At 32.9% G+C, this 21,283-nt stretch overlaps 2 protein-coding genes across 5 annotated transcripts in view; both read right to left on the reverse strand.

Moving 5' to 3' along the window:
- The window catches only part of LOC142337409 (anaphase-promoting complex subunit 10-like), a 273,473-nt gene that overhangs the window by 91,151 nt on the left and 161,039 nt on the right, over nucleotides 1-21,283 (reverse strand). The gene's annotated exons all lie outside the window — the stretch shown is intronic.
- LOC142337408 (uncharacterized) overlaps nucleotides 1-21,283 on the reverse strand; it is a 130,451-nt gene that overhangs the window by 20,020 nt on the left and 89,148 nt on the right. For 2 of the 3 annotated variants that reach the window (XM_075386585.1, XM_075386584.1), the window contains exons 1-4: nucleotides 20,234-20,475; nucleotides 16,125-16,351; nucleotides 6,064-6,520; nucleotides 4,900-5,115 (exon numbers count right to left, since the gene is read on the reverse strand). The exons of the other annotated variant lie outside the window; for it this stretch is intronic. In XM_075386585.1, the coding sequence (XP_075242700.1) occupies nucleotides 4,900-5,115; nucleotides 6,064-6,520; nucleotides 16,125-16,351; nucleotides 20,234-20,473 (1,140 nt within the window). In that variant the 5' untranslated portion in view covers nucleotides 20,474-20,475. Of the gene's footprint in view, nucleotides 1-4,899; nucleotides 5,116-6,063; nucleotides 6,521-16,124; nucleotides 16,352-20,233; nucleotides 20,476-21,283 lie in introns of those variants that run through there. 3 annotated transcript variants of the gene reach the window in all.

Consider the following 21,283-nt stretch of genomic DNA (forward strand, 5'->3'; position numbering starts at 1 on the left):
AAAATCCGTTTTTGTGGCACTGGGACGTACATCATATATTTCGCATAAAATGTACACTTCACTTTTGCCGCAAGAGCAGCACTTTAAGCACTTTGTCAACAGCCGCTTACATTGGTAAAAAAACTTAATCCGATATCTATCATATAACTAATATCTCATTTAGAATACTTATATAGCAGATTGAGGAGTTTTAACGGGATGAAGAATAAGTTACTTTTTATATTTGACAACTTAAAACTGAGTTCTTTACTCTAATCGGAAGCAAATAAATTGCCAGTTTGAAAAGCTTTCATTCATTTTATTAACAATAAAATATTTGCTTAGAAAAATATTTCCGAAAAATTTGTTTGACTACTTAACTGAGATCTTATTCTAAGCACTAACGTTGGAAGAATTGCTCTAAAACTATTTATTTGCAATCTGTTTCCATCGAGCTTGGGAAGTTGACTGAATGGGTGGTAGGGCGAAGCCTGAAACAAATTTCACTAGGAGTCTTTAAATGACGTCATTGGATGTTATTATATACCACCTCAAAGATTTAAACATCGAAATTGAAACCAATTTTGGTACACTTTTCATTTGGTATCAAATTTGGTTCACTTTTGGTATCAAATTGTCACCAAACCAGTTGAGTTCGGCTGCCTGAAGTTGTTAAATTCGGCACAAGCAAAACGCAAGAAGTCCGGAGGGTTAGAGTTGTTCCAAAAATCAAAACTGTCAAACAAAAACTTTGCATAAAAAGGACAATGTCTGCAATAATTGCTTAAATAGAGTAATTTATAACTCTTTCTCAACTTTTGAGAATGAAAGAACGGAAAAAAACCAATTGATTTATTGTAAGTAATTTGAACAGCATTATTAAATTTCAATTGGCAATCTGGTCAATAAGAGGAAACAATTTCAAAATTTTGGGTGAATAATCTGGGTGACAAGGTGTACATTTTGATCAGTGTTAACTGACAAAAAACAACAACACATTTCGCATTAGATATTCCCACAATAGGTTGAAATCGATGCAAATATAAATATTTGGTCACAAAAACTGTCAAAAGTTTGCCGCACTCAAAAATCATTTCAAAATTAAATTGTTAGTCTTGATACATCTTGAAATAAAACATAGTATTTCCAATTATTGATTTTTGAATTATCTTGGCAGTTTCTCGTCGAACCAAATTTCCTACAGGCGCCCAACGGTCGAGAGCTAAGTCTTCCATTTCATTATTGTATCAGAACCTAATATATTTGAGCAATGAAAAAAGAAGCCATAGTTTTGATATTAAAAGTAATTGCGATAAACAGTTGATCTCAAATGAATTGGCGTTCAGAATCTAAAAAAATGTAATTCACTCACCACAATCACAATACTAAGATCTGACAGGTCATCAATAGAATTCAAAAATCAATGAAAGCTTGCCAAGTGATGCCATGAAGCAGTTTAAAGACACTGTGCCAGAAGCTTTTCACCAAACTTAACAATTCCCAAAAAATTTGACAGAAAGTTTGATTCAATAGTTAATACAAAAAGAGTTGTTAAAATGGACATACAGAACCATTAAAGCAACAGAAAATGGTCAGAAGCTAAAACATTTTGCTACGGGCAGCTGAACGTAGATATGATATACCAGGTTCTGACCGCCAAAAAACCAAAAAGAATTCAAATAAGTGAGATATTTTCAAAAAAGGGGCGGAATTTCTTGAGGCAGAATATACCAATGTCCTCTAACTTCCAAATTTAGAAAAAAACTATCAGTTTCATAAGGAAAATGGTAATTAAAATGGACCTACAGAACCACTAAAGCAGCAGAAAACGGTCAGAAGCTTACATTTTGCTACGGGCAGCCGAACGTAGATGTGATAAGATTTTTTCCTGAAAAAAAATAGAAAAACAATTAAAATTTTTCGAATTTTTTGAAATCAACGTTTCTGGCTGTTTAGACACATCACAACACTCCATATGCCAAACATGACAAAATTTAAAAAAAAACTGAATTTTTCAGCTTCTAATATTAGAAGACATTTTTGAAGGAAGAATTTTCGACCACGAAACACTACTCTTGTTTTCCAGGAACCGCCATAGTAAAAATTGTTGTACTTTTTAAATTTAGATATGTTTATTAGTGGTAACTACCAGGTTCTGACCGCCAAAGAACATAAAATAAATCAAATAATTGAGATATTTTCAAAAAAGGGGCTGAATTTCTTGAGGCAGAGTATACCAAAGTCTTCTGACCTCCAAATCTAGAAAAAATATCCAATTCTTATTTCAAAAATGGTCATTAAAATGTACCTACAGAATCACTAAAGCTACAGAAAACTGTTAGAAGCTAACACTTTTTGCTGCAGACAGCCAAACATAGTTTGAAAAGAATTTTTCCCGACAAAAAGTGAAAATGTTCACAAATTTTTCAAAACCAACAGTTCTGGCTGTTTGAGCACATCGCCACATTCTCTACACCTGGTGGCCACAAATCAAAGCCCAAAACATTAAAAAAAGTTATTAAAAGCAAGACTTTGAAGCTTGTAAAATCAGAAGACGTTTCCGAGGGACAAATTTTTGACCATGAAAGACTCGTTTTTGAACACTTCCAGGAGACAATATAGTAAAAATTGAGAAACCGAAAAAAAAACAAAAACGCTATTAAAAAAGCCCGAAAAAACTTTTGATCAGTTTGCAAACTGAATTTATTGTTCAGTGAACTAAAAACAGAAAAAAATGACTTTTTTCCGAAAAATCCCTCAATATTTTTTGATGATATTTGTCGGATTTTCAAGTCGATTTTGGTTAACAAAAACCAATTGATTTCTACATAAGTGGCCCTACTTATAGGTTAACGAAAACCAGTGGTTAACAAAAACCAGTTGGTTTCTACATAAATGGCCCTACTTATAGTGTCCCTGAGTTTGCCAGTCCAATATTGATATACGAGCCCTTTTTTTGAGCGAGGGATTTTTCGTCTTTGTCTTTAAAGTTTTTTGTATTTAAATCGCTTTACAGCTTTAAGAACTTCAGTTAAATGTTTAGTAAAGCGCTTTTTACAGAATATTAAATCATTTTTGCATGTTCAAAATGCGCGCTTTTAATTTGGCTGGATTGAGGATTAGAGATACTTTTTAACGCGAATAATAGATACCTAAAATGAGCGGAAACGTGCTTACAAATCTAAAGTTTTTTTCGCAAAAGTGGCGAAACCCTTTTTCCGAAAAATAGATAATATAAAAAGGATGTCTCCTAATTTCGTTCATTTTATGTATCTAATTTTCGAGAGAATTTTACTCAGGCGTATTTTTTGGGGTATAACTCTGCAGTGTAATGATTGCAATAAATTGCAAGAAAAATGAAAACTCTCTATTACTTTTCAGTTTTGGTGGTCTAACTTTGTAAAGAACTTTTTGTAAGAACTCTAGAGCTGACCAATCATAAAAGATTAAAACTCTCGGAGAAATTCCGAACCGATTAATACTCAATGAACAGAAAATAAACTCAACTTAGACAAAACAAAAAACATAGAAACTGGAAATGATTGAATCCAGGATACTTTTACGAAAGTCCCACAGTCCCCTTGTTTCAGAGTCTCTGATACAATGGCGTCCAGAGCTTATAAAATTGCGTTCAAAAACCGATATCAAAATATGCAAATTAAATAAAATATAGTCTATCACTATAACAATTGAGCCTATTGTTGAAGTTGAGGCATAATCAATTGGATGGTTTTAAATATCGAATCGTTCTTCTTATCGTGGTCAAAAGAAGCAATAAGTTTCAATTAAACAGCAAAATATCTTAAGAAGACTATTAACTACTTAAGAAGGCTATTAAAGTTTACACAAAACCGTCAAAACTCAAGAAAATTGCTAATCTCGGTTCATTTTCAAGAACAATTATCCATTTTTTAAAAATTTACTTTTCTCGTGATTTTAAAATTTGGTTGACGATGTCATGATGTTAGTGGAAAAAAAAGCAAATTCAAACTCATATACATACAAATGAAAAAAAACTAACTTTAAGTAAAATTGTCCAAATATCTTTCAATTTTGTAAACAAATACGGTCACAATTTTTCAAAAATTAAAAAAAAACTCTTTAAAAATTCAAATCTAGGCTCAAAAAACCAAAAAACATCGGAACAAAATCTCTAATATAAAGTTCTTGTTTGTATTTATGTGGGAACAGTAAAAAACAGGAATTTTTAAATTAACTCGATGGAATTCAAAAATTTTCTCTCAAGTAGCGCGAAAAGGTACAAAATGACTAAAAATGGGCTCAAATTTCAAAACAGTTGAAAATATGTTGACATTGGCCCAAAATTGGACGCACTTTTATGTCTAACTATTCTTTTCGAAAAGAAAAATTCTTGAAAATTCTATTGGTAGCGAAACTCAGGCAATTGTGACAAACAGCTATATGCTGATATGACGTAAGTTAGTTTTGGCGCCCTAAAAATTAAAAAAAGGTCTGAAGAAAAAAGTTTGGATAGCATAACGTCCGCCCCTTTTTTTCTTCAAAAAGTAAGAGAAAATAGAGAAAGCAATGAGGATAACAACAGTTAGAAATGCATTTTTTTGCGTTGCAAATAATCAATACAATGTGTGTTATTTCAGTACAACTTATAATTTCATTTTGCAGATAAATTTTTCATTAATGGGTTTGAAATCTCTAATTATATTTTAACCCGGGAATGTACATTCGATAAAGAACACAAATATAAATTTTTATGACACCGGAACGTCCAAAAAAAGTATAAAAAATTTTAAAAAATTCTAATATTACGATGAAAAAATCAAGAAAGCTGTCATTTGTAGTCAAAAACAAAAACCATTTCTCGAGAAAACACAAATTATCTTAAGAAGACTATTAACTACTTTAACTTCTTTCAAGAGCAATCAAAGAAAAATTTCTTACTTCTCGGTTAGTGAAATAATAAATGAAGGGATTTGATGCTGAATTAGCCGTGAACAAGAGACCAGCTAGACGCTTCAATGTTATCACTGTATTTCGTGGCCAATCAGATTCCTCCAAGAACGCGCTGAGAGTGACGAGAAGGAGCGAGAAGAAAAACACTCCCACTATCACCACATAGCCGACTACGATTCGTCTCTGAGCACTGTCGAACCGTACCTGAAACAAAAAGTAGGGTATATAGTGTTAAACATTGTATGCACCGTTGCACACAGCACATTCACTATCCAATTTAACATTGTTATAGAATGAAAGAAGAGCCGTTATCCCAATGCTGTCAGCCGGTTTCGGAAAAAATCCCCACTTAATTTCAGATACGAAATAAACCCCCGCGGAAATAGCACTTGATTGGGTTTTTTTGTGGGTTTTTTCCGTTTTTCTTTTCTGTGGGTTGTTTTCCCGAGGGGGTTCATTTCCTGTAAAAATGGCAACTTTCAATGTGCATCTGAAAAAGGATTTCAAAGAGTAGTTGCATGCTGTATAAAACGTAAAAACAACAGCCAAATTACATTAAAAATGACCCCTTTTTTTAATCAGCGTCAACAGATGGGGTGCGCTGAAGAAGTATTACTGCCGTCCCCTTAAAAATGCACAATTAATTAATTCTAATTCATTAATGAAACAGAATATATGTCAGGTCCGGGAGATTGATTGATTGCAGAAGACAGGTCTTAAATTTGGTTAGTTTAATAAGAGCGATTTGTAAATGAAAAAAATATCTGTAATTTACAGCCCTCGGTCTCCAATAAAAGAGGACAAACACCTAAACATTGTGCAACCTCTGGCCACAAGATGAAGCCCAATTCTAGATAATTAGTGCTCTTTTTTGCTTCTACGTTAAGATTCAGTTTCTGGCTCAATTTCCGTAAGAGTATTTTAAAAATTTGTTTAAAAAATTGGACTGAAAATGTCTGAAATTAATTTAGAGAACAAGATATATTTTCGAAAACCTATATTTTCAAATTTATAGCTCCTCCGGCGCATTTGTTACAAAAAAATATCTGCCGAAAAGCGACGAAGAAGCGGATTGACCGACATTTTCCGTATTATCTTGCGCGACAAAAAACAACCTACAAAGATTCGAGGAATATTTCTGATGAGACGTACCATGAATCCTTTCTGAAGGTCTTGCTTGACATTGCAATTTCCATTTGCTGCTGCTTCCATACCATCAATATTTGAAGCTTCTTCTTTGCTTCGAACTTGATTCTTATCAACTGGAGTCTTACACGATGTCACACTTCCACTACTTTTCATCCTTCTTCGTGTGCTGTTTCTGGCCGCACTACTAGCTTGGTGCATGGCGGTCGCCATCTTTTTATGATGGCGGCGCGCAGTGGCGAATATGGAGGAATACATCAATACAGTGGCCATGAAGCACAAGAAAAACGCAACCAGAACTACAAGCATGTAAATGTTGGGTGTGACTACATCAAAACAGAAGCAGAGATGGAACAATGCGACGAATGTTGCGGATGGCAGAATTAGAAATAATGTAACCCATAAAAGTGTGAATCGCTCCACAATTTTGCAATAGGCGAAAGGACGCTCTATGAATATGTACCTGAAACAGAACAATGTCATATATTTTTTCCAGATCAATATGAGCATATTTTTTTTTAATAAATTGTGACTAACTGGCACAATTTTTATACTATGAAAATCGGGAAAAACAATACATGAGGATAAAATGTTTATGAGAAACAAAAGTTATTTTTAAATTTACAGCTACCGAAGTTTTAAATTGGCGTCTTATTGATAAAAAATGAAGAAAAAATTAATCATTTGCTTTCTGTCGCAAGGTAGTCCTTGGTCAATTCAGGATGTTAATCTTTCAAGAATCTTGCAACAGCTTGCAAGATTATACATAATAATTCAAATCATACTTTGATGGTTATGAAAGGTGTGTAAAAATGCTGCCCTCATATAAAACATATAAACCTAAATTTCTGAGCACGTCGTTCTTGGATTTTGTTGATTAATTACTTACGTCAAGCTTGAAATTATTTTGTGCAGCTTTATTAGAATAAGTTAGCAGCCTATAATTCTTGGAAGTAGAAATTCCTTTTTTTATGTACAATTACATCAATTATCATTAATAGTTGAGGTAAGAGTTTTCCACTAGTGAAATGCTTTCCAGCAGGAGTGGACAGAGCTCAGTAAAATCTCGGCCACTGCTTACCTTACCAAATCTTGAAAAAAATTGTTAAGAATGGCGCAATGTCGTCATTACACCGCGTCGATATTTATATGGCCACATTCTGCTATGGTTTGGTTTTGAATTACTTAAAAAAGGTGAGCGCAGAAATAAAAGCGCCAGACAGAACAGTTCCAGAAGAAAAGCCAAATCCAGGAAAATAAAGTCCCAAATTCAAAAATAGTTCAAGACAAAACCTTCGCAGACGAAACAGTCCGCAAAAATAGACATCATAGTCCCAAAAAACCAATTCTGGTCAGGGCGTTCCTGGCATAAATCGAATAGATCAATCGCAGCTTTAACCCTAAAAGAATTCTTTTATTCGAAAAGCAAAATCATCGCAGCCTAAATGTTAGTGCCTTGATGTACATTTAGAGTTTCATGGTTTGAACCCGAATTGGTGCAAAAATGAAAAAAAAAATGGGTGAATCAGATCGTAATGCTAAAAAGAACAACAAAAAATTTTGAAAAAAGTAAAATAGGGGAAAAACCGGCCGAGGATTGATGTAATAGAACGAAAATGAAAAACTAGTTTGCGATCGACATTTTGCATTAACCAGATCGCTTGTAGCGTCAGTTCCATGATAGAACTGAATAAAAGAAAATAATGAATCCCAAAAAAAACAACACATTCTGAACTTTAATAGTAGACCTGCAGCCACTCAAGAGATCAATCAGATTCTGATGCTTTTGCTTGTGGACAAAACAAGGTGCATCAATTTTTGCGTATTATGTTTTTTTTTGGCCTTCTTACTTGCTGACTACTCGTTTTCTTCTCAAAGTTTGTTTATGAATTTGTAGTTTGTCTTCGATTTTCTCCATCAGTTTTTGTATAAAGCCATTCTTTTTGTGCTCAATACCCTTCCAATTTTTGCCTCTGACGAATAGGATCATTTCAACTCATGTAATTGTCTTCAAAGTAGTTGAAAACTGTTATACAGTCCTCTGAGTATTTTTACTGCAATTTTTCAAATATAGTAAAGACATCTGTCAAGAAGTCTCCAAGCATTTTGATCAAGCTGAAAGAATCAAAATAGAATATGAATGTTTTCATTACTCTGAAGAAAAGCATTCCCAGCTGCAAATTTGGACCGGTTGTTACTCGTTTTGACGCTGTTTTAAGATAAAAAGTAATTTTTTCCAAAAGATCATTCTCTTTTATCCGGTAGAAGAGCATACACGAGAGGCAATATTACGCCGTCAATCGAAGTTTGAATAGTGTAGACCTAATAGCAGACAATTGGAACTGTTGAGTATGTTCCATCGCAGAACCAATCACATGATTGCTCTAGGAAATCAATTGCTGACAGAAATGCAAAACAAAAATTAGTTTATCATCTTGGTGCACTGAATCGAAATATTTGATTTTCTCACGTCAGGAGCCATTTTTCAGATCTCTGGATTCTCAAATCCGTTCAGTGACGCAAACTCACATATTTGTGTATGATTTTGTTTTTGTGTTGTGTTTTTCTTTTTTGGCTAAAACTCCCGGCCGGAAAGTTGGCCTGGCCGCTGTTTCTCTATTTATATGGTTTTTGAAAAGCACCATTTTTTCGTGTGCAGGCTGATTGGTCTGCATTTCAACGCCCAGCGAAATTTTGTCTTCTTAATATCTGCCTATTTTTGTAAACGGGAATGAACTGTGACACTTCGATTTCTTCATAACATGGCTTGATAGTACCATTGCATTTTATAATTCAAAAATGCCATTAAGAAGAAGCACCATCGGTATGTTGGCGGTTTCCAATATAGCCATAATCATGAAAAACAAACCTTTTGGTTTTTGTCTGAACAGATTCCATGGTAACAATTTGCCTCATTATGATGACGCCAATTATCGTGGGGCACTCCTTTATATGCTTCTCAATTAACACAAAACCTGTCACTGTGCTTAATAACTAATTTTTTCCACTCTTAATATTTTGCCAAATTGGTTTGCTTCAATCAACTTAATTATGAGGTTAATTTTGTTTTTTAATGGTTTCTTTCACTATCTGTAAAATGTCTGGGACCTTATCATTCTGGGACTTTTTTCTATGTGTTTTTTGACGTGTTTGTCGAAGACTGTTTAGTTTGGGACTATTTTGCCATATAAAATTAACTTTGTGAGGAAACTATGTCTGGGACTGTTTTGTCCCGACACGAAAAAAAACTTAAAATACCGGGAACTCTTAAATGTAAACTTTTGTTAATTGTGTATTATTGAAGATTTCCAAAATCTTGGGGAAGACAAATTAGTGATAACGCGCCTTGACAAAATTTTAAAAATTCTCACATGCAAAATGATATTCGCTAAAGAAATCATATATCCGGGTACGCAGCAATCTTGACTATTTGTCAATCACATATAAATCATAATGCAAATTTAAGAGATATGGCGCAGACAGAAGAGTTTATTCGGTCCAAAATTTTTAGTGAAAACGTATTTTTGCCGGAAAAAATTCTCAATAAAGACAATTTTTAAAAATAACTGTAGTGAACAAAGCGTTGTTCTCGGGGTTTCTGCATTATCTGAATCAAATTTACATCAAGATTTTTTGCAATCAGTATAATCTGGAACACAATTGTCAGCTTTAACCTTTACATTAATCATTATTTAGACAAGTTGACGTGAAATGTTAATGTTAATATCTTTATCTTAAATTTTCTCGCCGCGATTTCCCCTAAAAGTTTATAAGAAAACTTTTTTATTCCTCTAAGTTCTCCGTTTAATTTATCCTATCAGAACAACGGGTGATGATTGTTATGACGGCTTACATAAAGATCTTCGAACTAATATTTGTAAGCTGCAATCAATACAGGATATACTCGGTACCAATCGCCTTAAGAAAAGCAGGAAAAGCATCATGATGCTGTATTTTCATGCATGAATCTTTTTCTAGCCCCTACTGCAATAGTTTTCTTTTAAAAAAATCTCTATCACCTCTTTCTCGCCCGTTAATTACTTGCACTTGGTGTAACTCGAATTGATTTATCATTAAAAGCGTCATTTTGCTTTTGTCAAATTAGAAGGAGATGATAAAATGAATCAAGAATTAATATATGACAGTTGTTCACCAGCTGTCTTGCATCTCACTTTAATTGTTGCCGTTTTTAGGGTAAATTACCCAAGTGTTTGTGCAAACTTGACTTTAACGGTTATTTTTCAGCTTAAGAGATCATGTAACAATCCACAAGAATAAATTAAGATCAAAATAGTTTTTTTGCTGTTTGATAGCTCTAGCATGAAAGCGCTCATAATATTTTGGCGAAGCAATTTAAAGATTTTAATGGTCAACAAAAATAGCAACAAATTAGCAACATTTATATCATTACAAGCGTATTCTTGAAACTCATCACATATGGCCCAAAAAAAATTAATTAGGAAAAGGAAAAACATTTGAAACCTTGATGTTAAATGGGTTTTCGAATTTTGACCCAGTCAGAGCAATTTGAATTCAAAGAACAAACTAGAATGAATGGGCGAAAAACGCCAAGAAAACCAATATACCTAATTAGTTAACTAACAACAATTGGGTTGCAACAGAATAATTTCCAAAAAAAGAATTGGTTATAATAGGCCAAGAGCGAGGGGAAAAGTAAGAATAAAAAACTGGCGGCAAAAATTTGTTCATCTGCGCAAAACACAGAGCAGCCCCAGTCCTAAACACTTGTAAATCACCAGCAAAAAGCAGACAAAAGAATTTGGGAAAATAATTTTGGGTCACAACAAAAAGTTTTTACAAAAAGTTTGTGCAAGTATTGTGTGGCTGTGTGTGCGTTTATGCGTGTGAGCATGTAAGTTTTCAATATTCGACCATATTTACTTGTATACTGTTAATCTTTACAAGCAGCCTCTGAAAATTAAAAATAGCACTTTAGAGCACAGAGGGTCAGAGTAAGCACCAGAGCAACAAATTTATACAGGCAATCGGAGTCCAAAAATGTATTTAGAACCAAATTTGAGCAAATTTATCCCAAAACCTCAAGATTCGGAGTTGAAATCTCAATTGATAAAAGTTGATATTCATGTCTGACTTATGTGAAAAAAGTTTGAAGATAAAGCCAATAGTTTAATTGACGGCGTGGGAGAGAACTGATGGTTAATCGAACTAATTGTGGCTTTTATTGAGTCCCTGTTGGCTTTTTGATGATTTTTTGATAATTTGAGATAACTTATTAGGATTTTTGTCTAAACTTGATGTTTTCTTAGCTATTTCTTTTCTTGACGTTTTCCCGGGAAACTTCTTTGACGTTTTTTTTGCAGACGTATGGGAAACCGAAAAATTTTTGGTTCATGACAGAGAAATCAAATATCAAAATTGATCGATGTCTGGCCATTGAAAAACATATTTGACTACAAACTGAAAATTCTTAAGTTCAGTGACGTCATTTTATAATTTAGATAGTACACATTCCGATTTATTATTTTGCTATCAGTACCGGTTTTATCCAACTTCTCTATCAGTACCCATTTATTCCCGGAATTCATTTCATATCACCCAAAAAGCTGACAATAGAAACGAAAAAAGTCAGCAACCTGCTGAAATTTCCGAATGTTAACCCAGTCTGAGAAATTTCAATTGAAAGAAAAAACTGAAATGAATGGGTTGGAGACGTCTTGGAAACCAACATACCTAATTAATCGGTTGCCAAAAATTAGGTTATGACCAAACGTTTGCTAAAAAATGCATAGAAAAAGACGTAGTAGATGTTTTGATATATAAAGCTAGAGAAGAAGACTTAATTAATTTATTCATTTCTAGTTTTAATGTAGCTTGGGGGAAAAAGTTAAAAGGTAAATGCCCTAAATTTAGCTATAATGGAGACTCTGCTGGCTTTTTGATGTCTTTCTGTTATAATTAGTTGTTTTTCTGCCATTTTTGTTCTTTTTTACATATACATTTTTTGTCTATTATTGGGATGTCAGGTAATAACAAAATTTGTCACTAATTCAATACAGAAAAAAGGTCAAAAATGACTGACCTCATGGAAAATCACAATTAAGAAGATCACTTTTTTAAGAAAATCACAATTTCTTAAAAACTTGCGCATTTCAGTATTCTTATTGGTGTTCATTATGGGTTTATCCAATTTTCAAAAAATTGAAGTGCGAAAAATTATAACACACAATTCAAAACATTGAAAAGATTTTTGTGAATTCTTTCAAAACAAAATTATATGATTTCCATGATAAAATGAAAAACGTCCAAAGAGGCAAAACTGACGAAAAGTGCCCATATTTAGACAGCTTATGATTAGACATAAACCCGTTCTATGATTAGACATAAACCCGATTAGACATAATAGCTGTATAAGACTAATTAACAACAAGGAGGCTCGCTAATGTGCGTTCGAACATAAAGTTCCGACCAGCTCATCCATATTTTTGGTATAAACGTCTACCAAATGGGGAACAGATTGAAAAAACCAAAAAAATTTATAAAAACATGTATAACAAAAAAAAATCGCCTCCAACGCAAATACTTCGGTGGAACTAGAAATGCATCATTAGACTGATGAGATAAGCCATTATTAAAAAAAGTTAGTCCAGACGATCTACAAAATCAAACAACAATAACAACAAGAATTAATTACATCCAAAAATTATGTCCAATATTTTTTAAAAAAGAAAACTTATTAACAAGGTCAAAATAGAGACAGATAAAACTACAACTAAACAAAACAAATTGTACTACAATAGAAAAGATATGGGACGACTCCATAATAAGACTCGGTAACAATTAGACAAAAAACAACAAAAAAACAGCAAAGTTAAAAAATTGACTTTTAATTTTAAAAACAATTAATTTCAAAGCAAAGAAAACCAATAAATAGCATTTGAAAACATCCAATATGATTATGATCACATACGCTTCTACAGGAGGGAATTCGGACCTGTCATCATTAAAGGTTTTATCAGGTTACAAAAAGAACAACAAAGAGAGACAAAAAAAAACAAAAACTCAATTAAAACTTGGGAGAAAAAATGTGGAAGCCGTAGAGCGCTATTTTCCCCCTCAAACAACGTTCAATTGAGCCCTCCTTAAATCCAATAATTTGGTATGCAACCACTCATTAATAGGAATAGGTAATTAGTGGACAAAAAGAGAAAAAATTGCGAAATCTAGTAGTACTTTAAATTTCTCGAAAACAATATTTTTCAAAGACATGAAAGCCATTAGCAACAGAAAAAATATTTAAATAGATTTGCTTATTCATCCAAAGAAGGCGCTTCAGACCTGTATTTTTCTGAGTACGCCTTATGACTACAAAAAAAAGTCAAACATAAACAAAATAAATAAAAAAGTTCATTTTTTAGCGAAAAACCCCTGATGAAGCCAGTAATTTCAGAATGAGTTCTTTAAAAGCATTAGATTTTTTAGACTAGCACATTCTCTGACAAAATCTCTGTCATATATGACCTTTATTTAACAATACCAGGTAACAAATCGACAAAATTCAACAAAAAACAACAAAATTGCGAAGTGAGGAATTGTTTTTTTTTCTTTTTTGAATCAATTGTTTTCAAAGTCATGAAGGCCATGAGCAATCCACTCAAATCAGAAAATAGACTAAACTATTCTTCCATAAAAAACAATGAGACCTGTTTTTATCTACGAATTTTCATGCGACTAAATAGACAAAGTAAAAACGAGAGTTGGAGACATATGTAAAGAAATCAACTAAACTTTTCGAGAAAGGGCATTCGAAGCCGTTAAAAACATAATCTATGCCTTTACAAACTTCCATATGTTCATATGCCTTAATTTCAATGCCAAAAACAAAACATGTGAACTGCCAATATTGTGTACATGTGACAAACGAAAAAAAAAAACAAGAAAAATGGTCCATTGCTTAAAAATAAATAAAAATTGTGAATTCTAGTACCATCAAAGACAGAAAACCAAAAGTTAACGCCTAAAAACCAAAAAAAAATTAAATCTTAATTAATTAGAAAGAAGAGGAAGAAGAAGCATTCTTTGTTTGCTGACCCTAAGCTACAAGTTGGCCAAATTAATAGAAAAATAATGGCAAAATCTAATAAGCCAATGTTTATTTAAATACCAAACAAATTTTAACGTCAAAACGACCATAATCTTTCGAGTAAAGAAAGTAGATACTTCAATTTCGGATCGCTTATGAAGCCAATTTGACCTATCAACACTGAGATTTAAGAATTGTCCTGTTCTTTAATTGACATAAAAAGGTAACTTAATTTCAAAAAAAAGACTGATTGATTACAATCCGAACTTTTTTTGAATTATAACAGTTCAAGACTGGGTCAAAACCAGACCTGCTATTGCTGTTTGTCCATAAAGATTACTCAATTGTTTCGATTGTTATATATCTAGTTAATTTGTTAGTTAAAAGATCTAAAAAAAATGCAGCGTTTTTGATAATCACAGAGTAAAGTTAGCAAAAAATGGCAAAAATGTAATTCCAGACTACCCTCAGTGGAAATGGGAATAGGACTAGCTCCCCTTGTAGTTTAAAAAGATTTTATAAGTTGTTTTTGGGGTGTGTACTTCCGGCAAATTTAATCAAAGTGGACAAAAAAGCTTGTTTCGGGCAATTTTTGATGAAAAGGGCTGAATTTTGAAATATTTAGCCAAAATTTTAGCCAAATAAATTAAATCAAAATAGTTAGCAAAACTTTTTGTCCTTAAAAATAAAATCAACAGAACTTTTGTTAACAATTTTTATGTATTTTAGCAAAATGGACGAAATTTTAGGCAAAAATTTCCGGAAAATATGAATAAAAATAACGCTAAACGGTCTAATATTCGCAAAAATTTAAACCATGATAACTCGCTCTAGAAAACAACACTCAAGAAAATTTTAATTCCATATTCTAAGCTGCACCAGCTTTTTAATGATTCCAATCACAACTCTCTACGATTAATATATCGATCGGTCAAAATTGTCTGAACAAAAAAAAACCCTATAGTTCCTCCCCACTCAAGAAGGGTCGGAACAAATATATTGTTTTCTGCAAATTTTGAACTAGTTAACTTAGTTTCAAGTTTTTAATTAATCTACAGATTACAAGTATGTATCTGAGTTCAACCAAGGCTGTTTAGAAATTCTCATTCAAAAATGTAATATAATTTTACAACTGAGTCTTTGATGACAACGTGAAAATTTTTGGAAGTGTTGTAGAGCTCCGTATTTGGTGTTCGAAATTTGTAGAAAATTGCCATTATTTATTTAAGGATGTTTATTGGGAAAAAATTAATCGACTGATAGAGATATAAATGTAATGTTAAATAAAGCTTGCGTAATGTTAGATAATATAGGAATTGTTGAGCTTTGCAAACTATATATAGGGATTGATCAGTCAAATAATCTCTAATTATTTTTTCGTTTAGTATTACAATTTTTAACAAATCATAGATCAACTCAATTTTTTATGCAAAAAAAACTTTTCTGGTTGTATATTCACGACGGACACGAAACATTCATTGTTTTTGATAATCTCACGGCCGTTCTTTTTCTGTTTAGAACCACTTATTTCAATATCACATTTAGAACCACTTATTTCAATATCACATTTAGAACCACTTATTTCAATATCACATTTAGAACCACTTATTTCAATATCACATCTTTCCACCCCAACACACCCTAATTTTTCACCCCAAACCTTTGTTTCCCTAGTTAGTTACCCTAGCCCTACGTATCATCAATTATAACGCTGTTTGTATCAACTATATAAAGAATTGAAAGAGGTGTGTTTGATGATAGTTAAAAATTATATATGGTTAAATAAATCGGTGTTAAATTATGGTGGTGAAATTATTAGGGTTGAAAAGGCGACATTTTTCCCGTCATATAATTTTTTTTTCGCTGATACATTATCCGGTTCTGCTTGATTAGGACCCGTCCTTGGGTAAGTATTGTGAAGAAAAAATTGTGAAGTAAAAAATTGTTCAATTAAATTTTATTATGCTACGGATAATTTCAAAATAAAAGGCTACATAATTTTTACCTGTCAAACGCTATGAGCACTAAATTATGTGCACTGGCCAGAAAGAGTGTGTTGCCTAACGAAGCCATAACATCACAGCCTTCCATATCGCCCCCGTCGCCCGAAATTCCTTCAGCGCCCCCCAAACAAGGGATGTTCGCAGTTGTTTGATCTTGAACTGAAAGGGGTGTAGTAGATATGACCAGGGAGGAGAATGAATTTGTAAAGTTGGTTCTGTTCTCACAATTCTGAAACAATAATAGAGAGAACGCTCCTAATGTTAAAAATGAAAAAAAAATACTTAAAACGTAGTTGTAAACTAGCAGCTGCTTGATGGGAACAAACTTTCAGTAATTTTTTAGCGTTTTCTTATTTCGTCAAAAAAAATCCAGAACCTCGATATCAATAAAAGTATCAATATAAGAAGAGGGCTTTTATATTGCAAATTGCTTTCTTCGGGGGGATTCAAAACCAGTTGGACTTCAAAAATTTAAAAATTTCTTCAAAAATTTTCAACATACCTACAATCTGTAGATTTGAGCAATTTTTTCATCGTTCACAACAAAATATTTTGAGCGGTAGTTGCTCGATTCTCTTTGAGCAATTTCTATAGTTTTTACACTAATTGTCTATGAGATGTGGAGACAAAATTTAATTTCCAAAAGATATCATATGATAGTATCTTCATAAAGGTGTGAAAAAGAGGATTTTTTTGCCTGAGAATTTACAATATGTTTCATGGGGTGAGGCCATCATAGGCAATAATGTAAAATGTCACAATGTTCATCACTTCTTAATGCCTTGTTGATATCTTAGAAGCAATTTATCAGGGCCTCTAGAAAACAATCAAGAGAAATTGATTTAACATATTAAAAAAGTTTATAAGATTCTTTTAACCTCTTAACGAAAACTAAACACAAAGCTTAAAAAACATTGAGAAACAGCAGATGATACATGAACACAATCTATTGTCGCCATTTTATCAGAAGATGCATGTCAAGAACTCTTCAATTTTCGAGGAAACCTTTTAAAATAGAGTTTTTTTGAATACATTAGCCACTCTTACTGTTTCCGGAAACAATTATGTTTCGTTTTGCACGCCATGCGGCGTCTGAGAGGGAGGTAGATACAGCTATATTTTTGCGGCAAAACAAAAAAAAACGATAATGAAGATCGATTATAATAAAAAATAGGGCTGGTGTCTCACATTTCTCAGATGTCTTTTTTGGAATCTCGCTATTCCTATTAGATTTTTCAGATGCTACTAGAATCGTTTTATTTTGCAATTCCTCCAATTCAAAATTTCCTATATATTCCTCAAATAATTTTGACTTGGGCTATTAAGTTTGAAAAGATATGCGACTTGGTTTAATTAAACTGAAGTTCGCCAAAAAAAAACAGCAAATTTGTCCAATTTTTGTTTCATTTCATATTTCTCAGAGAGAATTTTTTCTCTCAATTTAATCAAACTGATTGAGAAGAAACGAATTCAGCGAAAGATAATTCAATTCATTATTTAATCTATTAGTCAGGGACACCAAAATTGCACTCCTGTCGTCTAGGAGTCTCTGAAATTTGTTTGGAGAACTTAATCTTGTCTGAACAAAATTTACTGCGAGAAAATTTATTTGGATTTAACTCCCAAACAGCTTTGATTTGTTTTACGAATTTTCAAAAACTGCCATGGATACATCATTCAGTGGCCTTCCTGTCAATTAGACATTTTTGTCTGAACAATCTTTTTTACTGCAAAAATGAATTAAAACAGGTCATTTATTTATCGCAAGATTTAACCTGCAAATCTTATTTGAATAATGTTCATGCTCTAACTGCTTGATCAATCTAGAACATTTCAATACGGAAAGCATAAAGTTTGACAGATGAGTGAGAGGCACGCATTCTCAATGATTGGGTACCAGTTTACTCTATTGATGGAGTTTCATTGATGACTCAGTCACTTTGTTGACTGCTTTCCTTATTGTCGGCTCTTTTAAAAACAATTTAACGTGCACTTTTTGATTTTTTTTAATAAAATTTTGTAAAATTTAATTGTCTTTTGGCGTTCATCCGGCTTTTCAATATGTTACATATTTCTGCCTTCTGCTTTAGGCTGTTTTGCCCTTTCTCCAAGTTTCATTTCAGTTTTTAGACATTTCCAGGAACATTCGGCACTAGAATGGTTAAAAATCAGAATCAGAATTGGACTAAGTCAGAAAAAAATGGTGCCATAATTAGATCAAGTTTGTCTGATGCGCGACAAAAGGACACGCAAAACATTTTGAATTAGTAAATTTCAGAAATTGGATTCAGTTTTTCAGTTTCTCTAGTCTATGGTCTAAAATTTTCAGGCAAATGTCTTTGTGAAATATTCAAGCGTGAAATATTCATTAAGGAGTTAAAACCACTGAAACAAATATCTCTTTAAGCATGATTCGTACATAATTTACGAGTAACCTCATCCTCGTTTTTCTGCTCAAATGGAGAAGATTGTTCAACCACTTTGTTCCTATACTGTTTGCCAAGTTATTCCGCAACGTAATGTCTTATTTATATGGACAAATTTAACAATGGATCTCAAGTTATGATCCAAATTGGGTGCGTAGCATGCATACAAACGCAACCCAAAAAAAATTCTGAGGCCTAAATATCGAGTCGGATACGTCAATAGTTCAAAAACTGTTGGACCATAGTTTAAAAGACACGAGGACTTCATTGGAAGGAATCAGGGAATGGCTCATTATTCTTTTCCCTATAACATAAATTCTCCAGGAAAATAGTCAGAAAAGTTCTCAAAAACTATGGAATTCGACAAAAAAAATCTATTCAAAACAAAAACTACTGTTTTCGTTAAACATCGCGTACTAATTTGCTCAACAAGCGCTTCTTTTTTCTGGAATTTACTGTACTTGAATTTTACTGAATTGTACTTTACATTTCCTAATTTTACTAGGTGATTAATTAATTCGAACTACGACTTTTTACTTAATTGGACTTTTACTAATTCGAATCTCAAGCGACTGGTTTGTTCGGGTCTTTCAAAGAAATTTTCTAGAAGAAACAACAAAAATGGGTTCGGACGAGCGAATTCTAATGTTTTAGTGTACAGAACGATCAGCTGAACGGTAGTTGCTTTTTTGTGTCCAAAAATTTTTAGGTTGTTGAGAAATTTTCGGATATTATGAAGAAAAATGATTTTTACATGACTTTATTTTTCAACAAGATATTGCTCCTGTGCACAAATCAGAAATTGTCGACAATTTCTCGCAATAATAGGAGTGGGAAGTATTGATATATATATATATATATATATATATATATATATATATATATGGGCAATTATAATGCACGGACTACGTAAACAGACAGTTTTGTAACAATATAGAGAATTCTCTAAAATTTGGAAGTAAGCTAATGCAGTTGTGGTTAGAATCTCGAATGAAAACTATATAAACCTTCTAATATACCTTTAAAAAACTAGAGAAACTAAAACTAAATTTACCAGAGATCTGATTTTAACTCAAACTTTTTTGTTTCTGTCGTCTTTTTTAAAAAACCTAAGTGTACGGAGCTTTTTAGTACCACGGTGCATATCTTCGTCTACGAATTACATCATTCAAAAATATTGCTACTGCCACTATGACCCTTACCAAAATTGAATGATGAAGCGGGTCGCGGGATAATTTTGCTACATCCTGCAAAACGAGTTTTCTAATTTCGTTACTGGTCTACATAAAGTGTCCCAGGATCTTTTATTTTGTTCAATTTTCGCAACTTAGAGAAATATAGACAGCAATATGAGGGGAAAGAAATTTAATATGATTACTGATATTAACTGTCTAAGTTAAATTTATACAGGAATGTGGAAGTTGAGATATTTTTACATCAAGTCCCACTGCTCCTAAGGCCACGGGCCAAATGAGCTATTCTTGCTCTAGCTAGCTATTTCATTTAAAATTGATAACGCTGAAAATATTTTACAGTCAATTGGGACTTCTTATTTCCGTGGGGGTGGGGTCAATATGGAGGCAGACCTTCTTGTATATTTTTTCAATTTAAAATTGGGTGAGGGTTTTCCTAGGGGTTTTTGTTTCCCAAGCCAAACAAGAAAAACTTAGGAATATTAAACCAACCTGGAATACTGACGTATGGTTGTATGACTCAGTCGGCATATTTTGTTGATCGTCCGACAGATGCATAATAACAGATGACAAGTCGAAGAGCAGTGTGAACACATCAATGGTGGCCAAAGTGCACACAAACAGATTGGACGCCTTCCGACACGAGAAGCGAGTGAGGGTTGCGTAGATGACAGCCGAGTTGGCAAGGGTTCCGATTATGATAACCACTAGCTGCATGATTATTATCGGCATATCTGTATGAAAAAAGGAGTCAGGCCAATGTCGGATTTGTTACTATTTTCCGCGACCCAGGTTTTAAGATTAGGGGTATAAGCGTGTGTGGAAACTAGTTATAGTTGCGTGAAGAATAGTTATAGCTAGAGTGAAAAGTAGTAACAATACTTTTTATCTACTTTCCACTAGTTCACCGGTCATTTATTTCCACGGTTTCAGCATCTAAATAAGCTCTATAAGGGGCCTCTTTTCTTGTGTTATGAACTCTCATGGCAATCGGGGTTTTTGACGTACTCAAATCATATGTTTGTCTATAAATTGGCTGAGAAGTGAAAAAAATATAGTTTTGCAGAGAAAAATAAAACATTTTTATCGTTTGTGTTTTACATATCTCATGATTTATTGCTCTGAGCCATTATTTTGCAAAAGAATTTGTCCCAAGTTTTTACAATCATATTTGTGTTTCAAAATCATTATTGTAGCCGTTAAATTTTGCAGTCAAATTTATAATTGCTACTTTTTAGCACGTAATTTCATGTTCTCATTGCTAGGCTCTATTGTTCTTTTTCAAACACTCGTTAATTATCAACAAAAACAACTTGTATTTTAAACAGCCCTGGTTCCCTCCGTAAATTGGCAATAAAGAAAAAAATGTTGTTGCTACTTCTTTTGAATTGACATTTTATTGTGGCGTTGTCTTTGCCATTAGTGGAGGTAATCTGCTTTTTGTGTTCATTCAGTTTTTCTATGGCTGTAGGCCATCGTGTTGGTTACAATTTATCCTAACTAACGCGTGTTTACGCGTCTGTGGGGCACAGGACATCGGTA

This window comes from Convolutriloba macropyga, chromosome 4 (genome assembly GCF_964194025.1).
Source record: "Convolutriloba macropyga chromosome 4, txConMacr16.3, whole genome shotgun sequence".
Lineage (NCBI taxonomy): Eukaryota > Metazoa > Xenacoelomorpha > Acoela > Convolutidae > Convolutriloba > Convolutriloba macropyga.